The sequence below is a fragment of the Apus apus genome, chromosome 1, assembly GCF_020740795.1.
Source record: "Apus apus isolate bApuApu2 chromosome 1, bApuApu2.pri.cur, whole genome shotgun sequence".
NCBI lineage: Eukaryota > Metazoa > Chordata > Aves > Apodiformes > Apodidae > Apus > Apus apus.
In genome coordinates this window covers 16013510-16036789 of record NC_067282.1, presented here as the reverse complement: position 1 = coordinate 16036789, position 23280 = coordinate 16013510, and the positions used below count along the sequence as shown (strand labels likewise).

Here is a 23280-nt window from a genome sequence, read left to right as displayed (position 1 = left end):
GAGTCACACAATGCTCACTTGTCCTATTAAAAATGACCTTCTTTCAGCAAATTGAGCTAATGAAACTTAGGCCATCACAAATTTAGTCAGTAGACAAGTATGCCTTTGAGACTTTTCTTGATGCAAAAACTTTTCAACATAACTCTTGATACCAGTCCTATTCTTTCTATGATAATACTAAAGTAAGTGACAGCAATGGCAAAGGTCAACACACAAAAATCCAGATTTTTGTAGAATACTTAGGTGATTTGTCTATAGAAATAATGGTCACCTTGTTCTCACTTTGGATTAACATTTATCAATATTCCTGTAGGAAAGATGACATGCAGCCTCACTGGGAACCTAAGTATATCCTGTCAAAGAGACTCCACATATTTTCTTAAGGAATAATTGAGCATTGCCTTACCACAGTAAATCCTCAAAGGCAGCTTACACCTCCTTTTTTAAAATCTAACCAATACTAGTTAAAAAGTCTGCATCTCTATGTTATTCATGAACACAGACTCAGACTTTATGATCATGACTGATATGTGCATGACCATTTTCATCCTTTTATACATTCATATACTATTTTTTTTTCTAGTTCCTGGCAGAATCTTTGTATCTAAATAACAGAAAACCATTAACCCAATTTCTTGCAAGCAACTGAAACACCACGGACAAACCTGGCAATTTGTCGCACTTTTCTTTGCTGATTGTCTGACGATTTCAGCTGCAACTTGCCAGTCTACCTCAAAATTGACTTTTACTGCTATCTTTATGATCCAAGTCTTTGTTTCATTACACAGAAAATACTGAAAAGCTTTTAAGTAATTTTGTTGCTTCTCTCAGTAGAGAGACCACATGGAATGAAGTCTAACACTGCTGTTCTTCCCATCTGTTGGTTGTTGTTGCTTGTCTCATGGGTTATCTTGTCATCATGGTGTTTGAAAGATGGATATGCTCTGGGATACGTGCACTGACAATCCACCCCTACAATCAACTTGTTGAGCTGCTGTTCTGGTTTAGCAGTCCAGATTGGTTCACTGTCTCCATTTCCTCCTGCAAAAACCATGTTTCCCGTATCAGTACTACCAGGCTGTGCCAAAAATCACTTAATCTTTTCATGAATGAACACACTGAAGGATGTGTAACATATATACTCCAGATTTGACATTATCTGTTGCTGTCCTCTGAAACCATCTCTCCTTCCCAGACACTTTCTGAAATAGGCACAACAGAACTAGAAGTAACAGTTCAGTAACAATCTGGTTAATTCTGTCCTTAAGCTTTCTCCTTGGCCCTCCATCTGAGATAACACACTTTTAGCTACTGCATCAGAATAAGTTTATTTTCAAGTTATTAGTTATCAGGAACTGAAAAGTTTCCTAATTTCTTACATCAGAATGCTTTTGTCCAAATCCCTTCTGTTTCCCGAGAGCCACTGCGACATGATGATGGTCATCTAACCGGGTTTCCTAGAAAAGATGAAAAATGGCAATGTGAATGCATTTTCTTTACTCTGTTTCCAGCAAAGGCTACATAAATGTTTAGAATATGGTTTAGAACAAGAGCAGAACATAATTTAAAATACTTCAAAATACTGACATTCAAAAAGCAATAGACCCTTTTAGCAGTTTTGTCGAAGAGCTCAAGAATGCAGATATATTAAAAAGTTATCAGGAGTGAAATGGTTACTATAGGTTACCATCACCCATTTGTAGATATTTATATTCAGGTTTGTGACCTTAGCATTTCTTTATCAGTCCCTTCTATGTTACAGGCCCTTTAGTCCATCTTAGCTGTTTGATTTCCAGTTAGATCAACTCTGAACTTCTGGGATGTATTCTGAGGAACAATGATGTAAGTGTAAATTTAAACCAGTGACTCTCACTCTTGGCTTCAGGCAGCATGTTAGATCACAACTTTGAATTTCTGACATGGCAGTCTGAGCACTGCTCTGTATAAACACAAACCAATTTTCCTCAAAAACTGTTTTTAGATAAGTAACTATAAATTTAGTAATATGCTTAATCTAATAGCTTTCTTTGAAAGTGTTTTCCTCTAGAAAGCCAAAGAATTCACCCTAAACAATTCATTTCAGTAAAAACACTTCTATATGCTGTTTCTGAATAATGTTTATACTATAATCAAGTCATAATTCTGTTGGCTTTTTAAAAATATATACATAGGAGAAGGGGAATAATGCTTTCTTTGTTTTGTCATCAGAAAATTTTCACATAATTTCTACACCAACTTTCTAAAATTAAAAGCAAAAATAACAAGAATTTTACCTAGAAAAAGGAACAATTTACATATATCATTAATCTGAAAATCAGTAGTCTGGATATTCTCCTGGGAGGTATGACTGAAGCTCAGATTTCCACTTCCTTTGAAAAAACTATAACTGCACTTTATAATAATATAAATAAAGCATGCTTCTTCCTCTGACAGCTTGTTGGTTGCCTTTTCTTCCTCTTTTATTCTTAGAAAAATGTCTTTTAAAACAATGCTGCCAGTCTGCATTAGGTTTCTCTACAGTTTGTCTATTATAAAGGCTTTTCAAATATTTCAGTTGCAAGGATACCATTTCTATGATCCCCAAACAGTGCTGCATATTAAAAGTGTCAAGATGCTCAGCTCAAACCTACTCATCCCAGCTCAGTCCAGACAGCAGCTGCTCTAGTCATGTGTAACAGCAGTAGAACTATGTTGGGGGACTTTATTTGCAAAGATGTGGATGTCTTGGCAGATAGGTGTTGGTGTGAGAGTAGAACCATGTTTTTACTTTGATCTCTCCAGCATCAAAACTGTGCCTATTTGACAGATGTAGCAGTGATCTTTCTTTAAGCTAAATCCACAGAAACTTCTTTTTGTGAAATGAACTTATATATTACATCTTGTTTGAACTGTTTGAGCAACTATAAACATATTATAAAGTCTTTTACGTATTGTTAATAAAATGGGGTTTTTGTCAGCTCAAAGCTGCATTTAACAGAAGGCAACACTTCAGATAATGGAGGATCATTCCCTGCAGAGATCCTGACCAACAGGCAATGAATTAAGAAGATTCCAACTCATTTAGTTCACATATTCTCTGTGATCACAGAAGAGCTTTTATCATCTTACAAGAAAACATAACAAACTATGCCCTTCATCTTATCTTTGGTGCTTCAGAGAAATGTAAATCCAAAACAAACACAGAAGGGAAGGAGATCTTTCCTGGCTCCTACTATTTGCTAGCAAAAAACTCAAGGGATGGAATTAATGAAATATACTGAAACAATAAAAACCAGCAAATCACCTTGCCTACCTAGTCACCTGGAGTTATTGCTATACCAGCTTATAATATGAATCCAACTTTTTAAACAAAAACAGAGAAAAATAGATTTTTATTCTTTATATGTCACTGTATGAATCCAGTTGGATTAGTTAGTCTTAGAAGTAAAAGTTTTCATTCCTTTTTATTCCTCACAATACAAAAGGATTAACTTCTACTGAGGGTGAAAGATTCTGTTGCAGCTGCACACCAACACCAATTACTGAATGTTTCTAATTGACCCAGGTAATCTCAGTTTGAAAATAATTTTCTGTAGGTAATGTGTTTGCATATAGAGAAATGAAACAAAAATTTGTTGTGGAGAAAGGCAAACAATTATTTGTGTAGCAGCAGTGATGTCAGGTGATTCTTAATCCTCAAGTGAGGTTTAGGATAAATTGGCTGCTTCCCTTCTAAGCTGGCTGTATTCAAATGTCTCATTTAAGATTCTGCTTTAAAATAGATCCAGCCATTGTTCTTGCGTAACTGTAAAAAACTGGGACCAATAAGAGTCATAGACTTAACATTTTGCAAATAAGTAATTAGTTTTTTCCCTACATACCAGATCTGCTACAGATAAACATACATTTATAATGTATATATCTCATTACATTATAGAATTTGTCATAACTGTTATCAATCAACTTAATTTGCCTTTATTAAAATGAACTAATACTTAATTCTGTATGTGTATTTTATTCAAAAAAAGTAAAAGGAGCATATAGAATTAATACTACTCCTACTACTACCAATTACTTCAACCTAAATTTATGCCCTGACACAAATACTGTATCACTCTTCACTGGGCTACTAAACTTATTACTAAACAAATTTGGTGGTTTTTTTAAATGAGCAAAGCGTGCAGTGCCTATGCGAATAAAGCATATTTAATACACAGTGCAGACATGCTTTAGAATTAAATTTAAGACTTTAAACAAAGTTTTACTCAATTTTTTTCTCCTATTCCTTCCAAAATAGTTGGAGGGCTAGAGTACTTTATGAAAACAAGAGCCTAAAGCTAAATTAATCCATCAAGATAAAACTACATGAGGCTGGGTCTGAGCTACTGCCTTCTATCCAAGCTCAAAAATACGTGAGGCGTAGAGGAGGGGAAAGATACTTTGAATAAAACCAAACCCTTGGTAAAAGGACAGCAAACAGTCAAGCAGACAACAAGGTAGTTCATTGGGTATTTAGATTAATTTTTAATTATTTTTGTTCATGTTCACAGAAAATTCTGTCTCAAATAGGAAGAGGTTTTGCTCTTGTGAACAGTTAACAGGGTGTCTGAACAGTGTTAGGTTTTATTTGCTCAGACTCACTAGTACTTCTCTTGACCTTTTTGCAGTGACAAGTATAAAGCGGTAGATCTTTTCCTAGTCTTGATGCTTTTAAGTTGCTTTTTTCATATTATACTGTACTTTCTGAAGTAATTTTCAAAATATTTTCTCTAATTTAAATGGGTAAAATCCCCTTTACTTCTCTCTTCTGTTTTTGATAAATTAGATTCTCTTTAAAACTGAAATACGGCAATCCAAAATATGTGGTAATTGGATTTTAAACAGCCCTGCTCTCTTTGGTAATCTCCTATCATAAAGATACAGGCAGACCTGAAAAGCAAAACTGTGAGGTCATTATAATTTTGTATTTGTTAGAAGTTCACTCAAGCAAATTCAGCACCACAAGGAATTAAATGAAAATACTATACCAGTAATATGCCTCCCAGTCTTACTCGTGACTCTTAATGACTTCTCTTGGGTAATTCCTCCAGATTTCTCAAAATTAGTGTTTTCAGTTAACAAATTGTTTTTAGAATTTGGCTCAAGGGCAGATAATGGAATAAAGAAAGACTTTTTAAGTAAGAAAATCAGCATAGAACTAAACTTGGAAGAAGAGAAAAAGGTAATGTGATGCTTAATTTTTGACTGTTAATTGTTAACTGAAAAACTAATTCTTTTTTTTTTATTTCAGTTTAGTAAATGTTGAAATGTAAATGAAATTATACCCCAATTGAGGCTGTCTTTAAATTAAACTTGATAATAAGTCTTTTCTTTGAAACACTACCATTTTAAGGCTGTGCTCTTGGGAAGCAAGGGGGCAAGCATGGAAGAGAAGACATTCTTCAGACAAAAATTAAATTAAGCTTCTAGCAGTAATTACTAAGGATAAGGACAGATCAAATAATTATAAAGCATCGAGTAATACAGAGACCTATCTACATCATTGTCTTCAGGCTATTTTAGTCAATCAACCACAGGCATGTCATCAGTGGCCAAAATTAGGAGTTCCAGAAGTCAATCTCAAGAGGTAGATGCTTCCTTGACGATGGTACATTGTTAGCATTAATACAGAAAGCATTCTATTACAATATATGTCACAGCCTTTCCTAGTATTTTCTTTTACCAGTCTGATTTCAATTAGTGAATTTCATGACATACCTGATTCCTAGAGAGTAGGGCAATGTTAGTAAGAGGCCTGGTTTAGTATGGGTAAATAACACAAACCCAAATGTAGCTAGAAATGCTACCAAATCTAACAGGATAGATGTTCTAGTGATAAGTCTCAGTAACTTTCAAGAAGGAAAACCAAACAAAAATCCAAAACTCCAACCTCAGATGGGAGATTGAGCCCAAAGTAATGTTCCAGTTAAGCAAAGTCAAGCTTTTTGAATCCCTCCATTCCCACAGACCACAGCCAACCAGCACACTGTAACTCCAAACCCACAAAAAGCACGTTTCTACCAGCTTGCACAGACAACAGGAAAGAAACCCATAACATAAATTGAGTTAGTTAACTAAAGGGGTTAGTTAATCACTAGTTCCATTCTAGACCTAATGAAGAGCTTTAAAATTTTAGAAACTGCCCAGAATTCAGGTCTGAATATACTTTGGTGAACTTCCTGCACACCCTAGGATGAATTTCATAGAATGAAATATATCCCAGGAACAAAAAAAAAATAAAAAGCCATCATAATGAATATACTTCCAGGGTGTTTTTACAATCAGAAAAACTTTAGAATGCAGTGGATTTATATATTATGTTTTGATTGATATATGTTCAATGTGGTTATACAGAATAAAGGTGTGAAGATGTAACTAAAAGAATCAAGTATGCAATGCAATCACAGTGTGTTGAGACTGTTCATCATTTTGAAAAAATACATTTTAATATTTCTTACCTCAAATGTCCACTCTTCTTCTTTCTCTCCATCAAGAAGCATTTTTGTCTCCTTATAAACCTTTCCTCTTTCCAGTTGCAATGGGGACACATTAAATTCAATTCTTTGCAAGTTAAAGCCAATTCCAACTCCAATAGCCTTTAAGAAGCTTTCCTTTAAGGCCTAAAACACAGAATAAATGCACTTTATTCATCCTGGCTGGTTTCAAACTGTTTTATAAACATTACTTCTGAGCAGACACTGCAGACCAAATAAATTTTAAAATCACTCTAAATGTGAAGGTAAACTACTGCAATTATCAAGAGATAAAGTTCTCAGCATTGCCAATACCCAGCCTAACTTGCTGCATTATAATGAATATGCAACCAAATTTACCTAGTGGCACATACAGATATGAACTCTTCACCTTTTTCTGGGTAAGTGTTTAAAGCTAGTCATAAATCCTCCTAAAAATGTCAGCTGTACTATAGTTCTCAAACCTATTCTGATGTGACCAAAAAAACCCCCAAAAAACTAAAATATAAATCCATTAAAATATCTCCACATGAATACATAACTATAAAAGTATACAATTTGATCATAAGAGAATAATAAAATTTACCAAAAGAGAACATGTAAGTTATAGCATTGCAGTCTTTTAATAGAAAAAAGGTATTACCCAGTGCCTATGAAACATATCCAGCTGCAACCATTCATTACTCATAGACTTGATTACACCCCACTCTGTCTCAGTAAACTGCCGCTTCATGATGCGAAAGAAATTTGGAATTGAGCTACTACCTATAAGATAGAAAGAGATATTTACAGAAAATTTAAGAGTAGTAATAATAAGCAAATGAATTACCTCATGTTACTGCTCCAGAAACAACTTGTAAGAGAAAAAAAATTATGAACCAACTCTGCTGTAAAATGTGAATTTATATAGCCTCTAAGCAGTGACGCTGATGACTGTTCAGTACACAGTATGAAAAAAGCCATTCATATAACAGAACTACTGCACTAAAAATGTGAAATGAGAGTCATAAACACATTACATATTATTTTCAACATTTTCTAAAAAGGAAAGTATGTAACCAGTCCAAATTTTAAATAAAAAAATATATATTCACCTACAAAAGTAGCTCATTGACATCTGACAACTTGATCTAGTAACATTTTATAACACAGCATGCTGTTTGTCATAATTGATTAAACTATTCTGCCTCCTGCCCTTGGATGCTGGGATACAAAACATTTTAAGCACATGTAGAAATACAGTCTTCCAAATTTATCACATGCATCATTAGTCTTTTAGATTTATCCTGCAAGAGAAGCAGGGGTAAGAAGATACCCATAATCCCAGGAAGAAAGATACAAAGGAAAAAAAACCCAAACCACCAAACCTTAAATTCATTAGATTAAATTTAAGCCTTCCCTAGAAAGAAGCACAGCTGTGCAGCACCACAGCAGCTCTTCAGGGGCTACACCACCCTTCCCCACTAGTCTAAATTTACTTTGCAGAAGACACAACAGACTGTGTGGTTATATTGATCAATGGCATTTCTATAATACACTGGAAGCTACAGACCTCATTACATGCTTGGCTAATTGCCCATGGCCTATATAATTAATCAGCACACCATGCAATCTGTCCAATAGGCCATACAGCTGGATAAATACACAATGGCAAAAGCAAACTATTTTTTTATTAGGGATAATAAAAATCTGGATAGAGACAACTTCACATATTGGGACAATTTTTTTTTCATGTTATGCAATGTTCTTTTTAAAAAGAAAATGCTACCTCTATGGTGAGGGTCTCCCCACCCAATACCACACTACTTGTAAGAATCCAACACTAAGAAGATACAGATTCTAACCCTAACTCTGCCATTGATTCTGTGAGTGGGCAACAAACTTCCCTCTCCACGCTAGTGTTTTCCATCTTAAATCAGGGATGTTGGTATTAACCCTTTTCTACAAAGTGGGTGTCTTTTACAGATAACTAAGCACTACACAAAAGCAGGTCTTGGCAGCAGTCATAATTGGTCTGAGCAAACTAACACCAACTAGAGCTCACATTCAGGTTTTCTGGCAATTTCCTCATCATATTGCAAAGTGTAACCTGACAGACTGTACACAAGACATAGCAGTGACATTTCAGAGATGCCCTCAATTTCCTTTAGAGACCAAGGTGCAGACAACATCTTAGTACAGATATTTTGTTGACAGTTGCAGTAGTCAGCTAATGGAATGATCCAGAACAATTTAAGGACAGAACTAACTTTCCTCTCTGGAGAAAATTATTATCTTGAAAAAGAAAAGCAACCACAATGTCAAATATATTTTGATGGATTACCAAGGCAAATGAAATAACCATTAGACAATCAAACTGCCCTGAAACAATGAAAAATAGCAAAACAAATTTTTCAACTTGGAAAAAGGTTATTGTCTTTCATCTCTCTGAGTTTAAATGGCACATTTTATGATCAAATAACTGTGTTAACACCTGCTGCAAACAATCTTTTTTTTTTCTCCTTTCTCTTCTTATCTGAAGTATTTAAGACAACAATGGTGAGACACCAGCCTCTTCAGGTGTTTCAAACTACAAAATCTCAAGAATCTCGTGGACCCTTCCTCCTCCATTACTTTCAGCGAGTTCTCTTGCTTTCAATAACCTAGGACTATTCATGCTACCAGAGAAGACCATTTAAGAGTATCCACACTACACTACCTTCAGCCTCTACAGGTGTCTAATGCCTCCTGCATTGTCAGTCCTTCTGTCATCTCAACATTAACACGCATGATGAACACACTCAAACTGTTTAGTACACTGACTGTGTATCAAACATAGGCTACTGCCTTTTCACTCCTTACTTACCCGTTTTTTCTCCTCATTTTCTTCAACTGTTCAGCTATCTTTCTCGAGGATTATGTTCAAATTTACACAGTACTTTCCCCTCCACTCCAGCTGTCCATCATATCCCTTCTCTGAAAAGCTCGGGCACCACTTTCTGCTGAACTGCTCTCTCCTCTAATTTCCTTCTGAATACAGTGCAGTTGCTTCACTCTTAGGAAGGGATCAGATTATAAAAGCCAGGACTATTATTCTCCACAAATTATTAGCAGTACCAGAGCCTGCCTAGTCCATGTCTCCATATTTACTTGAGTATCAGAGAAAGGTTCACAGAATCATAGAAAATTTAGGTTGGAAAAGACCTCTGGAGAACATCTGGTCCAATCTTCTATCGAAAAAAAACCCCTTATATTAGGTTACTCATGGCCTGTCAAGCAGTGCCTTTCACCCCTCTCTGGGCAACTTATTCCAATACTTTACTGTTCTTACAGTAAAAACCCCATTTTTTAACCAGAAGGAACTTACCTTCAAGCAACCAGAGCCTATTGCCTTTTGCCCTGTTCCTGTGCACCCTCCTTAACACAGCTACCTTTTCTGCAGCCACCTTCCAGATAGACTGCAATTAGATTCCCCTCTTTAGAACCTTACCCTCTTCAGGCCCAACAATCCCTACTTCATCAACATTTCTACACAGATCAAGTTCCTCAACCCTCTAATCACTTTAGTTGCCCTTCACTGAACACTCCTCAATGTTCACGTGTCTCTCATGACCTGGAGGATGAGAAAGGGACAAAACTAGAAGCAGTAGAAAGGTGTGGGATTTTTTACATTATACATTTTTTGCTTTTACTTTGAAGAAAATGTCTCAGGCATAAGACATCATAGAATTATAGAATGGTTTGGGTTGGAAGGGACCTTCAAGATCGTCTAGTTCTAATCCCACTGTCATAGGCAGGGACACCTTCCACTAGACCAAGTTGCTCAAAGCCGCATCCAACCTGGCCTTGAGCACTTCCAGGGATGGGGCATCCACAGCTTCTCTGGGTAACCTGTGACAGTGTCCCACCACCATCACAGTGAACCATTTCTTCCTAATACTTCATCTAAATCTACTTATTTCAGTTTGAAACCATCCCTCCTTCAGGTACTGGAAGGCTGCTATAAAGTGTCCCCAGAGCCTTTTCTTCAGGCTGAACAACCCCAACTCTCTCAGCCTGTCACATACTCACCACAATTTAAAATCTCCCTCTGAAAGAATGGGAACAAGTCTCATTTTCCAATTATTCGGTTGGTTTAAAATTTGTATTTATAAATCACCTCTCATTTGCAAGCTATTTCAGAAATAAAGACACATATCAACAATCATACAAACACTTCAACTTACTCCTATGACCATTGCAATTAATTAATATTCCAAATTCTAGTTTACAAGATAATTATATTCCATTACAAATGTACTAGAGAGTTTTCTTTCATGCTGAGTAATTCCAGTACACAGACTTTAGAGTTAACAGTTACTTTGGGTACAACTTTGACTTACACATGGTGTAGTCTACATATGATCAAAGAATCCTTTAGGTTGGAAAAGACCTTTAAGATCAAGTGCAACCATTAACCCACCATTGCCATGTCCACAACTAAATCATGTCCCTATGCACTGCATCTGTAAGACTTTTATATACCTGCAGGGATGCTGACTCCATCACTTCTCTGGGCAGCCTGCTCCAGTGACTGACAACCCTCTTGGTGAATATTTCTTTCCTAATATCCAATCTAAACCTCCCCCAGCACAACTTGAGGCCGTTTCCCTTTGTCCTATTGCTTGTTACCTGGGAGAAGAGACCAACCTCCACCTTGTTACAACCTCCTTTCAGGTAGTTGTAGAGAATTGTAAGATCTCCCCTCAGCCCCCTTTTCATTTTTCATTATTTTAGACCCAGGGCAAGATAAGAGTATCTGTAAATCACCTTTCAGTTGTGTTGCTCAAAGGACAACTGAGTTTCATATTCTGATGATAATTTTCTCAGTTGTCCTTGAGTATTTCTCCTCCAGTGTTCATTGGTTCTACTTTTCTCTCAGACACATTTTGGAAAAGTACTAAACATTTTTGGTAATCTCAAGGTCTACGCTGCGTAAATTTAAGAGAAGAAAGAAAAAATGTCCCTTAATGTTTTAACAGTCTTCATGAAGCCACAGTATTTTCTCCAAGGAAAATACAATGACCATGTAAGAGAATACAAAAGAAACTGGAATGCAAGTTAGAACTCTTATAGGAAATAAATGTAAGACAAAGATGTATTTATAAAGGTCATCAACCAGACATGTTAAATTATTCTGAAAAGTACTTTTAAAAGTTTCAGAGGATCTTCCTCGAGACTTGCCAAGTATTAACCACAAAAATGACATAACATGATAAATATTCTTATAGTCAGGTTTTGGCTTTACCTTCAGAGTTTTCTTAAATAACTAAACATGTGAATGTAGTGTGAGAAACGCCACAATAGCCAACAGCAAAGGCTCAGACAGACTCCTCAGTGAAGCACATTTTATTTACGTTCTTACAAGAGCGGGTGACCCACAAAGTAGGAACCCCAGGTGGGCACTTATCCCACCTTTTTATTCCCTAATTCCAACCGAATTATCCCTTCCTTGTTTCCCTGTTGGCTAGGTACTCCAAGGTATCACACCCCACCTATAAGCCTGGTTCCATCTTGTTTGTTTCTCCCCTTTTATGGTGGGGTTGTACAATATTTCCTTGAACTGGGTACTTAACCAACTTTCTAAACCACTATTCTGGTATAAACAGGTTTTCTTTTGCCCAAGTGCTTTAACATTGCCACACAAGTCTTTGGTTACATTTCCCTTCTAATAAATAGTTTCCTGTACAGTTAAACCTAACAGAAAATAGCTATAGCTTTTACAGAAACAATATAAATTTATAGCTTCTGCAAAAACAACAGATATATACATATTTGTTTTCTACTTCCTACATGTAGTATCTGCATTTGATTGTGCAGTGGTTTCTCCTTCTCTGTAAGATGACACAACTTTTCTAAAATAAATTTGATTGCAGTGTAAACGTGTATATTTATGTAGGTGGAATTCTGGTACATAAATTATCTAAAATGCTCAGTGCATGCAAACTTTAGTATTTTTCTAAGAGCAAATTCTAAGAAAATTCTCAAAAAATTATCCATGAACTGGAGAAGCATGATAAAAATTAACTGACAGTAAAAACTTGAAAACTAGACTCTCTGAAGAAAAAAATACTTTTATTGTAATGCACACATATAATAAAAATACTTCCAGGACTACTTCCTAACTTTATGTTTTCAAGGAAGAATAAGGCCAGAAAACTTATTAATTGTACTGCTGTTCCTTATTTAACTCATAGCAGTAAAGACATAGGATTGTTTTAGGATATGCCTGTGCAAGTTGTAGAAAACCGCACATCTGATCTATCTGTGTTTTTAAACACCTGTACGCTAACAAGCTCAGAGCAGATGCACACAGCTGGGTTCATACAGTACTGAGCCCTTCCTAGTATAATCCAGCACTCCTTTCCCAGTGTTAACAGTTATTAGAAAAAAAAAGCAGCACTTAAATGTTGAGCCAAAAAATTAGCTGGGGATACAAAAAAAAAATAATTGAAAAGCTCAAAACTGCATTTAAAATATTCTTGCTTAAAGTCATACTTACTGCTTTTGAAGAATCAGAATTTAGATTCTTATTCCAATTAAACCAATAAACTTACAGTAGTCTTGTCTATCTCAGTGGCAAAGTGAGATTCCTGTAATACATAATGTGTGCCCTTCAGAAAAAAAACAACTTACGTATGTTACTTAAATTGGTGAGCATCTGGAAATTGCTCAGTATTTATCTGATTGGTCCAGCATGTAACTAGATAGGAGTTCATCACTGAAATAGAATAAACTCAATTTTGTGATTTCAGGAATCATAAGAGAGATAAGACATGTTTTCATATGAGATTTCAAAAACAAGTGGAGTTGGAAGCAGAGAAAAACAGAAAGCATGTTCCACAGATGGCTTTTGATTAATGGGAAAAGAAACATATCCCCATCAACTATTATAACTCTTTGAAAGAGCAGCCACTCACCATTCGCTAGTTTTCTCTGAGAGAAGAAAAACTGTGATAGGAGCAGATCTATGAAAATACTAGATAAAAGGTTTCAAAAACAGAAATGAGTAAAATGTGGATTTAGATTATACAGGGAATTGAGAGAGTGTATTTCAGCAAACAAAAACTGAGCCACTGGCGCAAAAGTTATTAACTTGACAAGAGGCTGGGAGGGTAGGGATGAGATTTTTTAATTAAACATTGAAGCAAACTTGCCTGGGTCAAGGGGATTAACGCAAATAAGCTCCACCGTGGCTGAGAGTCTTCTTGCTTTGGAATGTAATGTATCAATTACTGCAAACATTCTTACAAAAAATCTAACAATATCTCTTCACAATTACCTTCTATTGATACCTTAAAAATAAGATTTTTATTTAGTGTAGAAGCCTAATCATAAAAATGTTACTAATAAAGAGGTTTTTCTTTTCAGAAATGCATGGATCTCTTCAGTCATCAACCAAATAACTTTACTATAAACTTCATGAAAACCTAAGTTAACAGTTATAAATTTTGAACACGGTATTTCCTGGCAACATAAACTTCAGAACTATTTCCAATCCTTTGTATAGATACTTCTTACAACTTAAGATGACTGACCTTCCTCACTTCAGTTTTTACCAGTTTTACTGCCTTCAAATTGTTTTGGTCAGATACAAACTAAGTACCTTATATTGTGGTCTATATCCATGACTATGGAAATTGAAAGCTAAAAGCTACAATTGCAGCTCATTGGTCAACTAATTCCCTGAAAAAAACTCAACGAACCAACAAAAAAAAAACCCAACAAAACAAAAAACCCCAGAATGCTAACAGATTCCTAACTGCCTTGACCTACATGAAAGGAACAGGTGAGTGAACAAGAACTAGTATCTAGTCAATACATATTAATTTACTTTCAGATGCCGAACAGGCAAAGTCAAATGTACTACCTAGAAAAATGAGCAACTGAAGTATGAACAGATCAGTCCACTTAATAATGGGAAACACAGCGTAGCTATAAATCCTGCAAATTAGCAAGCTTTGTAAGATTAATATGTTTTGAGTCCAGGACTCTTGGGCTGACAGGACAAAAGCTATATTTTATCATGTTTTTCTATCTCTAAAGGAAACCAAAGTAAACTAATACAGAGAAAATATTTCTTCTGCAACAGATGCCCAAGTCCTAATTGTTTATTAATACCTACTATCCTTTTTACAGATGTTTAGAAACTGACACCACAAGACAAGTAATTCCCTAGATAAATCACTAAGAAGAACCAGATAGAAAATTAACAAAACATGTTTTTAAAATCTATTAGCTCACACAGCTTTAGGATGAATTGGAAACTGGATTTGCAATCTGTGAACTCTTCCACAATTCTCCCAGTGATATACATATTAAACATCCATTCTCATCATGTAACTACTGATCACAGGTTTTATCTTGGCGTACCTCAGAGAAGCAGTGTTTACTTTAAAATGCCATAAAGTCTGAGGTTGCTTCCTTTGAATTATTCAACATTTCCCAGACTGTAAAAATTGAAAAGTCATAAAAGACAGAAATAATTTGATAATGTTTGATATTTTCTTTGCAGTTAGGCTTCTTGAGTCTTTGCAGTATTGAGGGAAACAGCCAAGGTCCCAATTATATTACTGTGGTTGGGTCTAACAGCAGTGATGAGTGATTAAGCAAGCTGCCCTGACAGTCAATGTTCAACACAGGAAAGTAAAAATCAGAACGGATTTCCAGAATCACAGAATATTAGGGGTTGGAAGGGACCTCTGAAGATCATCGAGTCCAATCCCCCTACCAGAGCAGGACCAAAAACTAGGGCAGATCAATAAGATCAGAAAGGCATCCAGACAGGTCTTGAAAGTCTCTAGAGAAGGAGAATCCACCTCCTCTCTGGGGAGCCTGTTACAGTGCTGTGTAAGCACTGGAGTGCTCACACTCCTCCTAATGCATCCCAGGATACCACTGACCTTCTTGGCCACAAGGGCACACTGTTGCCCCATGGATAACTTGTCTACCAGGACTCCAAGGTCCTTCTCCACAGAGCTCCTCTCTAGCAGATCACCAACCTAACCTCTGCCAAAATACCAATTAAGGAATAAATTGTGAGTACTGTAAAGTCAGTGTGCAGGATACTTCAGAAAAAAAAATAAAAATCAACACCCCCCCAAAAAAACCAAAACAAAACAAAAACAACACCCAAATCCCAAACCAGACAAGCATTCTTACAGTTTCTCTTTGTTCTTTGTTTTTTGTTCTTTGTTTTACTAAAAGCTTCTGGTTTAAGTTTTTTACTTTCTTGTTAATTTAACCTTTATTTTAAACACATATATTCTCCACAAATTCATTTTTACTGTTGGTTTCTATTTTAATCCAAATGTTTTATGCTTTTCTATTAAAAACAATCATAAATTACTGAGATAGGCTTTTTAGAAAAAACAATTTATCCTCAAAGAGGAGATTCAATCACAGCATCAAATTTCCCTTTCAGTTTATCAAACACTGGTGCTTAAACAATTAGCAGGATACGTGCAAGTGTTTTTACTAACGTGACATAATTCCAGGTTAAAAGCATTAGAAATATTATTAAATAAAACACAATAATGCAACTGCTGTACAATATGTATTCTTTAAGAATAAGTTTAAGGCTTCTGCTTCTTCCTGTTTTCAAGCAGAACACGAACAAAGAAATTCCTCCATGTTTACTCAGTATAAGGCCATATGACCACTATGATTTTTTAGTTCAACAAGGATATTATTGAGCTGCTTTATTTTTTAGATGTAGTGGTACCTGTTTTCATATTTATAAATCCTAATATCCTTAATCAAGTAAAAATAACATTTCACTTAAATCCTTGGTTATTTTCTTCATTCTAAACAGTGCATTAATGTATCTATAGTTGTACCATTAGCTAACAATTTGCCAATTATCTCTTGTAGCAAAAGATTAGATGCTGACTGCTGCTGTGAGATGTACTATAATACAAAACAAACAAAAACAATTATAACTTTTCTTAAGGTGAAGCTGAGGCATCCTAAGACATACTAAAGCACTCAAAAATAACCAATCTGTTTTAGCATTTCTTTCTAGGTCAAGAAATTCTTATTGCAAAAACTGAACACCAGCTATTAAAAAAGCATTACAAGTGTCTGCTAGAGAAAGGACAAGCCAAGTATCTTAACTATGATGTAGCCTTGCCTAAACTCCAGTTTAGTTTATGACTGCCAAAAGAAACTGCACAAAGTTTATAACTGGCTGGAGAGAGAGAGAGCTTTTCCTCCACTGGCTAGTCTGAAGTATGGCAGTCAGCTTCTTCATGTGGAACTCAGATACTCTGGCTCACGTGTGCCATCTCTGATTTGAAGATGTCTATAATCTCTTGTATTAACTCACCTCAGTGATGAAATAATGAGATTGAAAAGACAAAATTTATTTAAATTCTGTTTATAGTTCTCTGCCTTAGAGTAAAACAGTTTCAAACAAGCAGGTGTTTGCACATAATAGCCTACTTTCTTAAAAAAAGCGTTTCAGGAAGTATTTTTAGATCTAATTAATTTTCTGTAAAAATCATATGCAGAAAATTGACCCTTCTGTGCCTCTTAATATGCAAACCTAGTGGAAAAAAAACAGAAGAATAATGAGAAAAGCTAATTTTATTGCATATCAAACACTTAATTCTGGAAGTACATTGAGACTGGAGATGTCCACATTAAAAACTGTAATGCAATAGGTAAGAATGGCTGCAGGCTGATTATGAAATGTTAATGAACTGTTTATTTATTTACCTTTGCAATTCCATTTAAGCTAAAATATTGCATTACTGAAAATAAATTCATTTGCATAGCAGGAGAGCTCTTGAACCTAAGATCTAACCTTTTTTTCCAATGCTCAAAGCAATCTTTATTAAACTATAATTATTTCTTAAGCCTCCGAAAATGTTCTACTTTGCAGGGTTTATGTGACTGATAAGTCAACCAATATCCCACACACCACTCAAACCAAGCTGATGTGTGTTGCAAAATTTCCTGAACGTAAGTTAAAAATCAAATACATGATCATAAACTGACTTTTTTCCACAGAATTTTATATTACTATGAGAATCCTTCTATATCTTTTTTGTGAAAGGGTTAAAATAATTTCAGATGCATGACCTCTCTTGCCGAATAACATCCACAATTACTTTTATTAATAATTCTACAGTACAGTGTGCATTTTCCCAAATGATTCAAGATTTCATCTTAAACTGATTTAAGGAGAAGAAAGAAATAATTTATCTCAGTAGTTCTTCAAGAACAACTGAAAGCCTGATTTAAATCTACAATAACCTGCAGAATAGCAAAGAGGTAACAACACACAATACCTTAAAGGGACATTTTCCTTTTCTGCCATCAATACATTATTTAGTTCAATATCTGAAAGGAGGAAAAAAGGTAATAAACTGTTGCATAACTGTGGAACTTTTGTAGAACTGTCTCTATTTGCACTGCTAAGTAGAGCTTCTTGTGTGGGGTGCCTTCACCTTCAAGAGAGCTATGTCTTGCAGCAGTTTCACTTTTCAAATTTTAATGATGCAGCAAAAGTAATATGGAAAGAGGTGGCTTCTTGTTGCACACAAGTAAAACAAAAACAGAGAGTACAAATTAAGCAGTGACACAGAAATGTACATGTGCTCCAGGTCTCCTTGTTACATGTTAGCACACAACTTACTAGCATATTTCTCAAAACTTTCAGCTGCATGATACTCTCTCGTATATTTGCACTGCATATTTGGTTCACTGGTTGAACAACAAAAGGAGTACAAGAACTACAATACTGGAGTCCTCAATCAAGATTCTGCTGAATTACATCACAAGAATAAGCACTTTATATATAAACAAGCATTTGAAAAAAAAAATACAACAACCAAAACCAAACAACTTCTGTAATGTACTTTGTACATAGGGAACTCTTTGTCCTTGTGGCTATTCCAGAGAAAGAGATTTATAGTGGATTCGCTCTCAGAAATAAAATGTACTTAGCAACTGCAGAGCAAGAGCAGCACTCAGTGGAATTATCAGATGAAACAAAACTGCAAAGTCAAAGTTAGGTATTCACAACACAGCAGTAAAAACAGTTGCAGGTAATTCTACTAAGATAAAAATATTACTCAGAAAAATTTTAGGTGAAAAAACTGCCATCTTCAGTTTATATTACAGACACAATTTTAAATTCTGCCCTTAATGTTGCTTATTTGCTGACTCACTTTACCACATACAATTATTAAGTTTTCAATACTGTCATATTCCTTTTCCAAAAATACAAATTGTAATTGCAAAAAGGAAAATGTATGGCAATAAAAAAAGACCTCTTTAAAATTTGGAACCTGATATTTTATTTAATATTTATGTAAAGTTACACAATACAGAAAACAATTACACAACAAGGTGCTGGCACACTGATGACAGCTATTTTTCATGCATAATGACAGGAATTGTGGTTCCTTCCCTTACCAAAGACTAAAAAGATGTATACAAGCTGCTGACAGCTAGATTACTTCAGGACAGATTATGCTAGATGTGGAACTTCAGATACTGGAAAGGCAGAAATTTTCTAATGATGCATCTTTTTACTCCTCTGTATACAATGTGGAGCTTTAATTCATATTGTGGATACAGTGACTTGCCCTAGTAGCCCCTTTTTCTGTTAAAAAAAATAGTATATAAAAAAAACCAAACAACCTAAATCTCTGACATAAGAGGGAGACATGAATAAAGTAGCTACAGATAAAGACAGGTAAATGACCCATGTTCAGGAATCACTAGCTTGTTTCAGATTGGTCATCTGGATACCTAGTTTTTCAGTATCACTTTATTACAAAAAATGCCAATTTAATTCCATCATTGGTCTTTGGAATCATGAGCATCTCCAGAATAAACAACTATTTTCTCTCTATAAGTAAAAACACTGAAGCCTGTTCATACCACATCTTAAAGCATTGCTTAGTCTCACGAGCTCATAATCACAAATTAAATCCCCACAGCTGCTGAGTGCTGCTGCCCAGGGGGATGTGGCAACATTTCCTTTACGTCATGACTGGTGCCATCAGCAATTCCAGGACACATTGGCAGGAGCCTCTCTTGCTACTGAAGAAATTAAGAACTGAATTTTTACCTACACCCCATTTTTATGTCACTAAAAACTGAGTTCAGTTTCCCCACTTTTCCTGCATTTCTGCTGAGATTAAACTCTTTGCCTGATACCAAATACTTCATGCTTCATGTTCAGCTTCCTGTTGTTATTTGGAAACCCCAGGACAGGCAACCAAAAAGATGCATGGCAGAAGTGAAACAGCAATCAAAACATCAATAGAATGAACACAAGATAATTCTTTCCTATATTTAGCTTGCTAAAGATGACAGAACTAAGAGTAAGTGACATTATATACTGAGGGTCTAATTTAGATTCCACATCTCTTACAAGAGCAGTGACTAGGGACACTGAATGAAGAATACACTTAGACACAATGTAAAAGAACCTTGAATTGTTCTGACACTGCCTGTGGAATAAGCAATAGATCAATGGACACCGAGTTATCCACTATTTCAGAGACTTAACATGAGGGAAATGAGAAAGGAATAGTGAATAAGTAAGTACTAAACACAAGAGAAAGGAAGCAGTAGGGTTTTGGTTTTTTTTTTTAAATAAAGCCAGCTAGTATTTAAGTTAAAAGGTATTTTTTTCTATTATCTGGAAAAGAACTAAGAATATATTCCTTTAAAAAGTTGAATGCAGTGTATTTTAAATGGAGAAGTAATACCAATACAAGTTTCTAAACCTAAAGTTAAACCTCCACTCTTCACAATTTTTTCCTACTTTCAGGAGAGTTTAGCACATTTTATACAATTTGTCAGCTGGACATGGGCAATGTCTCTTTAAAATGCCAATTTCATTTCCAGCTGCCAGCAGCAACATCCCTGTCTCCATGTATGGCAAGTATAAATCATTTTCAATTTTTCATTTCCCAAGAAAAGCTTAAAATACAAAGGAGAATCTTTTTTATTTTCACTATTTACCTGCTGGAAGAGGAGAGCTTTTTAAAATTAGTAATTAGGGAGTCTAGTGGTAAGGCCTGTGGCAAGTGCAGCTGAGGTATTTGCAAGGGTGTTGGGTCTGGGATGTTAATTGTTTTCACAGTAGCCTGCAAGGCACTGCATTTCAGATCAACGCCAAAACAGTGTTGAAACCACACCAATACTTTATCTACTGCTACACTCTGCACAGCAGTAAGGCTTTTGCTGTCACTCTGCCTCCCCAGCAAATAGGCTGGGGGTGTGCAAGACATTGGGAGGGGACATAGCTGGGACACCATTTTGTTTCATTTTGCTTGGGACAGCTATGATAAAAGCACTGGCTTTGAGCTTAACGTGATATTTGGGCCCTGCATTACTGCAATCCCTTCAGGGCTGTATCTCTTCCAGAGCAGCTTTATCCATGGGCCACAGCTCCTGTCACGAAATCCAGAACTGTGCTGGTGTGGGGTCCTCCACAGGCTACAGTGTAGCACCACACACTGGCTACCAGCCCTGGAGTGAAGGTCTAAAGTATGGAGAGAAGGTCTAAAGTAGATGGAAGTGAGACAAAGAAAAGAAGACCTTCACTTTGGATTTCAGTAAATTTTGTGCATTTTAGCTAAACATGCCAATCCAAAAATGTACACTCATAATAATGGTTAAAAAGATGTAATCAGAAAATTATCCAAATCAGATTTTATCTGCATCTTTACATTACGACATAAATTATTTTGTAGAATAAATGCTAGGCACATTGAAGACTGTGAAGAGAGATTTTCTAAGAACACAGTTATTACTGCCATTACTGCCACTAAATGATCTTGATAAAGCTGTATTTGAAAATACACTTTTCTACATTTCTGCTTTATAATTTTGGTCCTGAAGCTAACTAATATAGTCAGATTAGTGTAGCATTTCATACAAATAAATATGCCTACATCTAAAGTTTGTGACATTAAGCATTTTACTAGGGGCATCTCAAATGCTGCCTCATGATCCCTTCTCACTGAGGATTTCTGCACACTCAGCAGATCTTCAATGCCAGTTTGCTACAGTATTGGGTCTGGTGCTGACACACAGTGTTCACACTTAATAGGGACAAGGGATTAACACAGTCACAGGCTATGAAGTTCTTGTGGATATGGATCCCACTGTTACTAGTTGGAAAGTTGTTCCTGCTTATATCCAAGAGACAGTAAACTTGTAATTTACACATCTGCAGATACCAGTCCTGCCAGTATCATAGCAGGATTACAATGTTTTTCTACAGCTCTGCTTTTCTAAACTGGAAATATATCAATTTCTAGCATAACAGAAAATCCTCAATAAACAGTGAGGAGCACATTTAACATTTTTTAAAAAGCAATTACACAATACATTTATAAACTCTCTTCTAATTACACCAAATTTTTAGGACATAGACTAGTTCTTTGGGGAAAGGTTGAAATGTGTAGTCCTTAAACATTACAGAATCTGCATTGGTCACCAACATGCATTACCTGGTAAACTAGTCTTCATAATATCAATGCCAACTTGAAGTTCAGGCTCAGCTGCAAGAACTGCATAATCTCCTTGATGAGAGACGTTGAAGTTGTAATTCAAATACATACTGAACACATTATTTGCCAGGAAAGGTTTTCCTTTTGATGTCCTTTGCAAGTGTATTTCATTCCAAGGAATGCACAACTTCTCTGCAATTAATTTACGGATCAGCAGGCGACCAGCCTATGAAATAAAATAGAAATTGTTCATACAGAACTGTTATGCTATGTGCAAAATATCTGCAGTTGCTAGAAAACCACCTACTTAAAAAATGTGCTTTTATTATTGCCAACAGAAAGTGTATTCTAGCCAAATCACCTACATTTCTCCTTTTATAAAAGCCTGTCAAGGAAATTTAACCAATTTCACCAGAGCCAAGTATGTAACACATTAGTTATCACTAATAGCACAACACCCCACATGACCCAACAAAAAAGCAGTCCTAGTCTAGAAGAATATTTCCTTCTCTATCTTATTTGCTTTGGATACTTTATTGCACAGATAAATATTTTTTATATAACACAAAGTAGTAAAACTGTCCCAAAAGCTTTCCTTTCAGTACATTCACTGTTACCTACAAGCTAAATGCAATACTGAACAGCTAAAAATTATGAACAACTTCTTCTAGACTAATCAGGAGGTCTGCATTACTACCACATTGTTATGTGAGATTTAAATTATGTAAAATAGCTTTATCCTCTTCCACACAACACTAGTGCCTTCGTGTATAGTCACCTCAAGTACACTAATTTTGTCTCATAACTTGACATCACAACATAAAAGTTGTGCAGTCTTTCAGAACAGCTATTAATACCACACGGTACCACATCCCCTTTTCCTCATAAGTGAAGGTGCAAGTAAAAGTGGTACTTTGTAACGCATTTGCTTCCCAGAAAAGCCTTTGAAAGGCATACTCTCCTAGGAGAAGTCACAAATTCGGGCAATACTGAGTCTGCAGGGAGGCAATCCCGTCCCAAGGGGAAAGGGCTGGTCCTGGGGCCCACGAGCGGTGCCAGAGGGGTCTCCGCAGCGGAGCGGCCTCCGCCCGCGGCCCGAGGGGCCCCCGGAGCCTCTTCATGGTCCATGGAGGGGCCGGGCCGGGCCGGGCCGGGCCGGGCAGGGCGCCAGCGGCGGCACCCGCACTCGGGCAACGCGGTCCTCCTTGAGTCCCGCCCGAGGGCTGACGCCGCCAGCCCCGAGGGAGGAAAAGCCACCCACCGCCGTGCCCCACCCCCCCGCCAGCATG

General features: G+C 36.1%; 1 protein-coding gene across 1 annotated transcript in view; it reads right to left on the bottom strand.

Annotated features, from left to right (window-relative positions):
• Positions 1-23280, bottom strand: part of AASDHPPT (aminoadipate-semialdehyde dehydrogenase-phosphopantetheinyl transferase) — a 28172-nt gene that overhangs the window by 4506 nt on the left and 386 nt on the right. The window contains exons 2-5 of the mRNA XM_051609055.1: positions 21992-22217; positions 7135-7256; positions 6477-6638; positions 1380-1457 (exon numbers count right to left, since the gene is read on the bottom strand). Coding sequence (XP_051465015.1) covers positions 1380-1457; positions 6477-6638; positions 7135-7256; positions 21992-22217 — 588 coding nt within the window. The remainder of the gene's footprint in view (positions 1-1379; positions 1458-6476; positions 6639-7134; positions 7257-21991; positions 22218-23280) is intronic.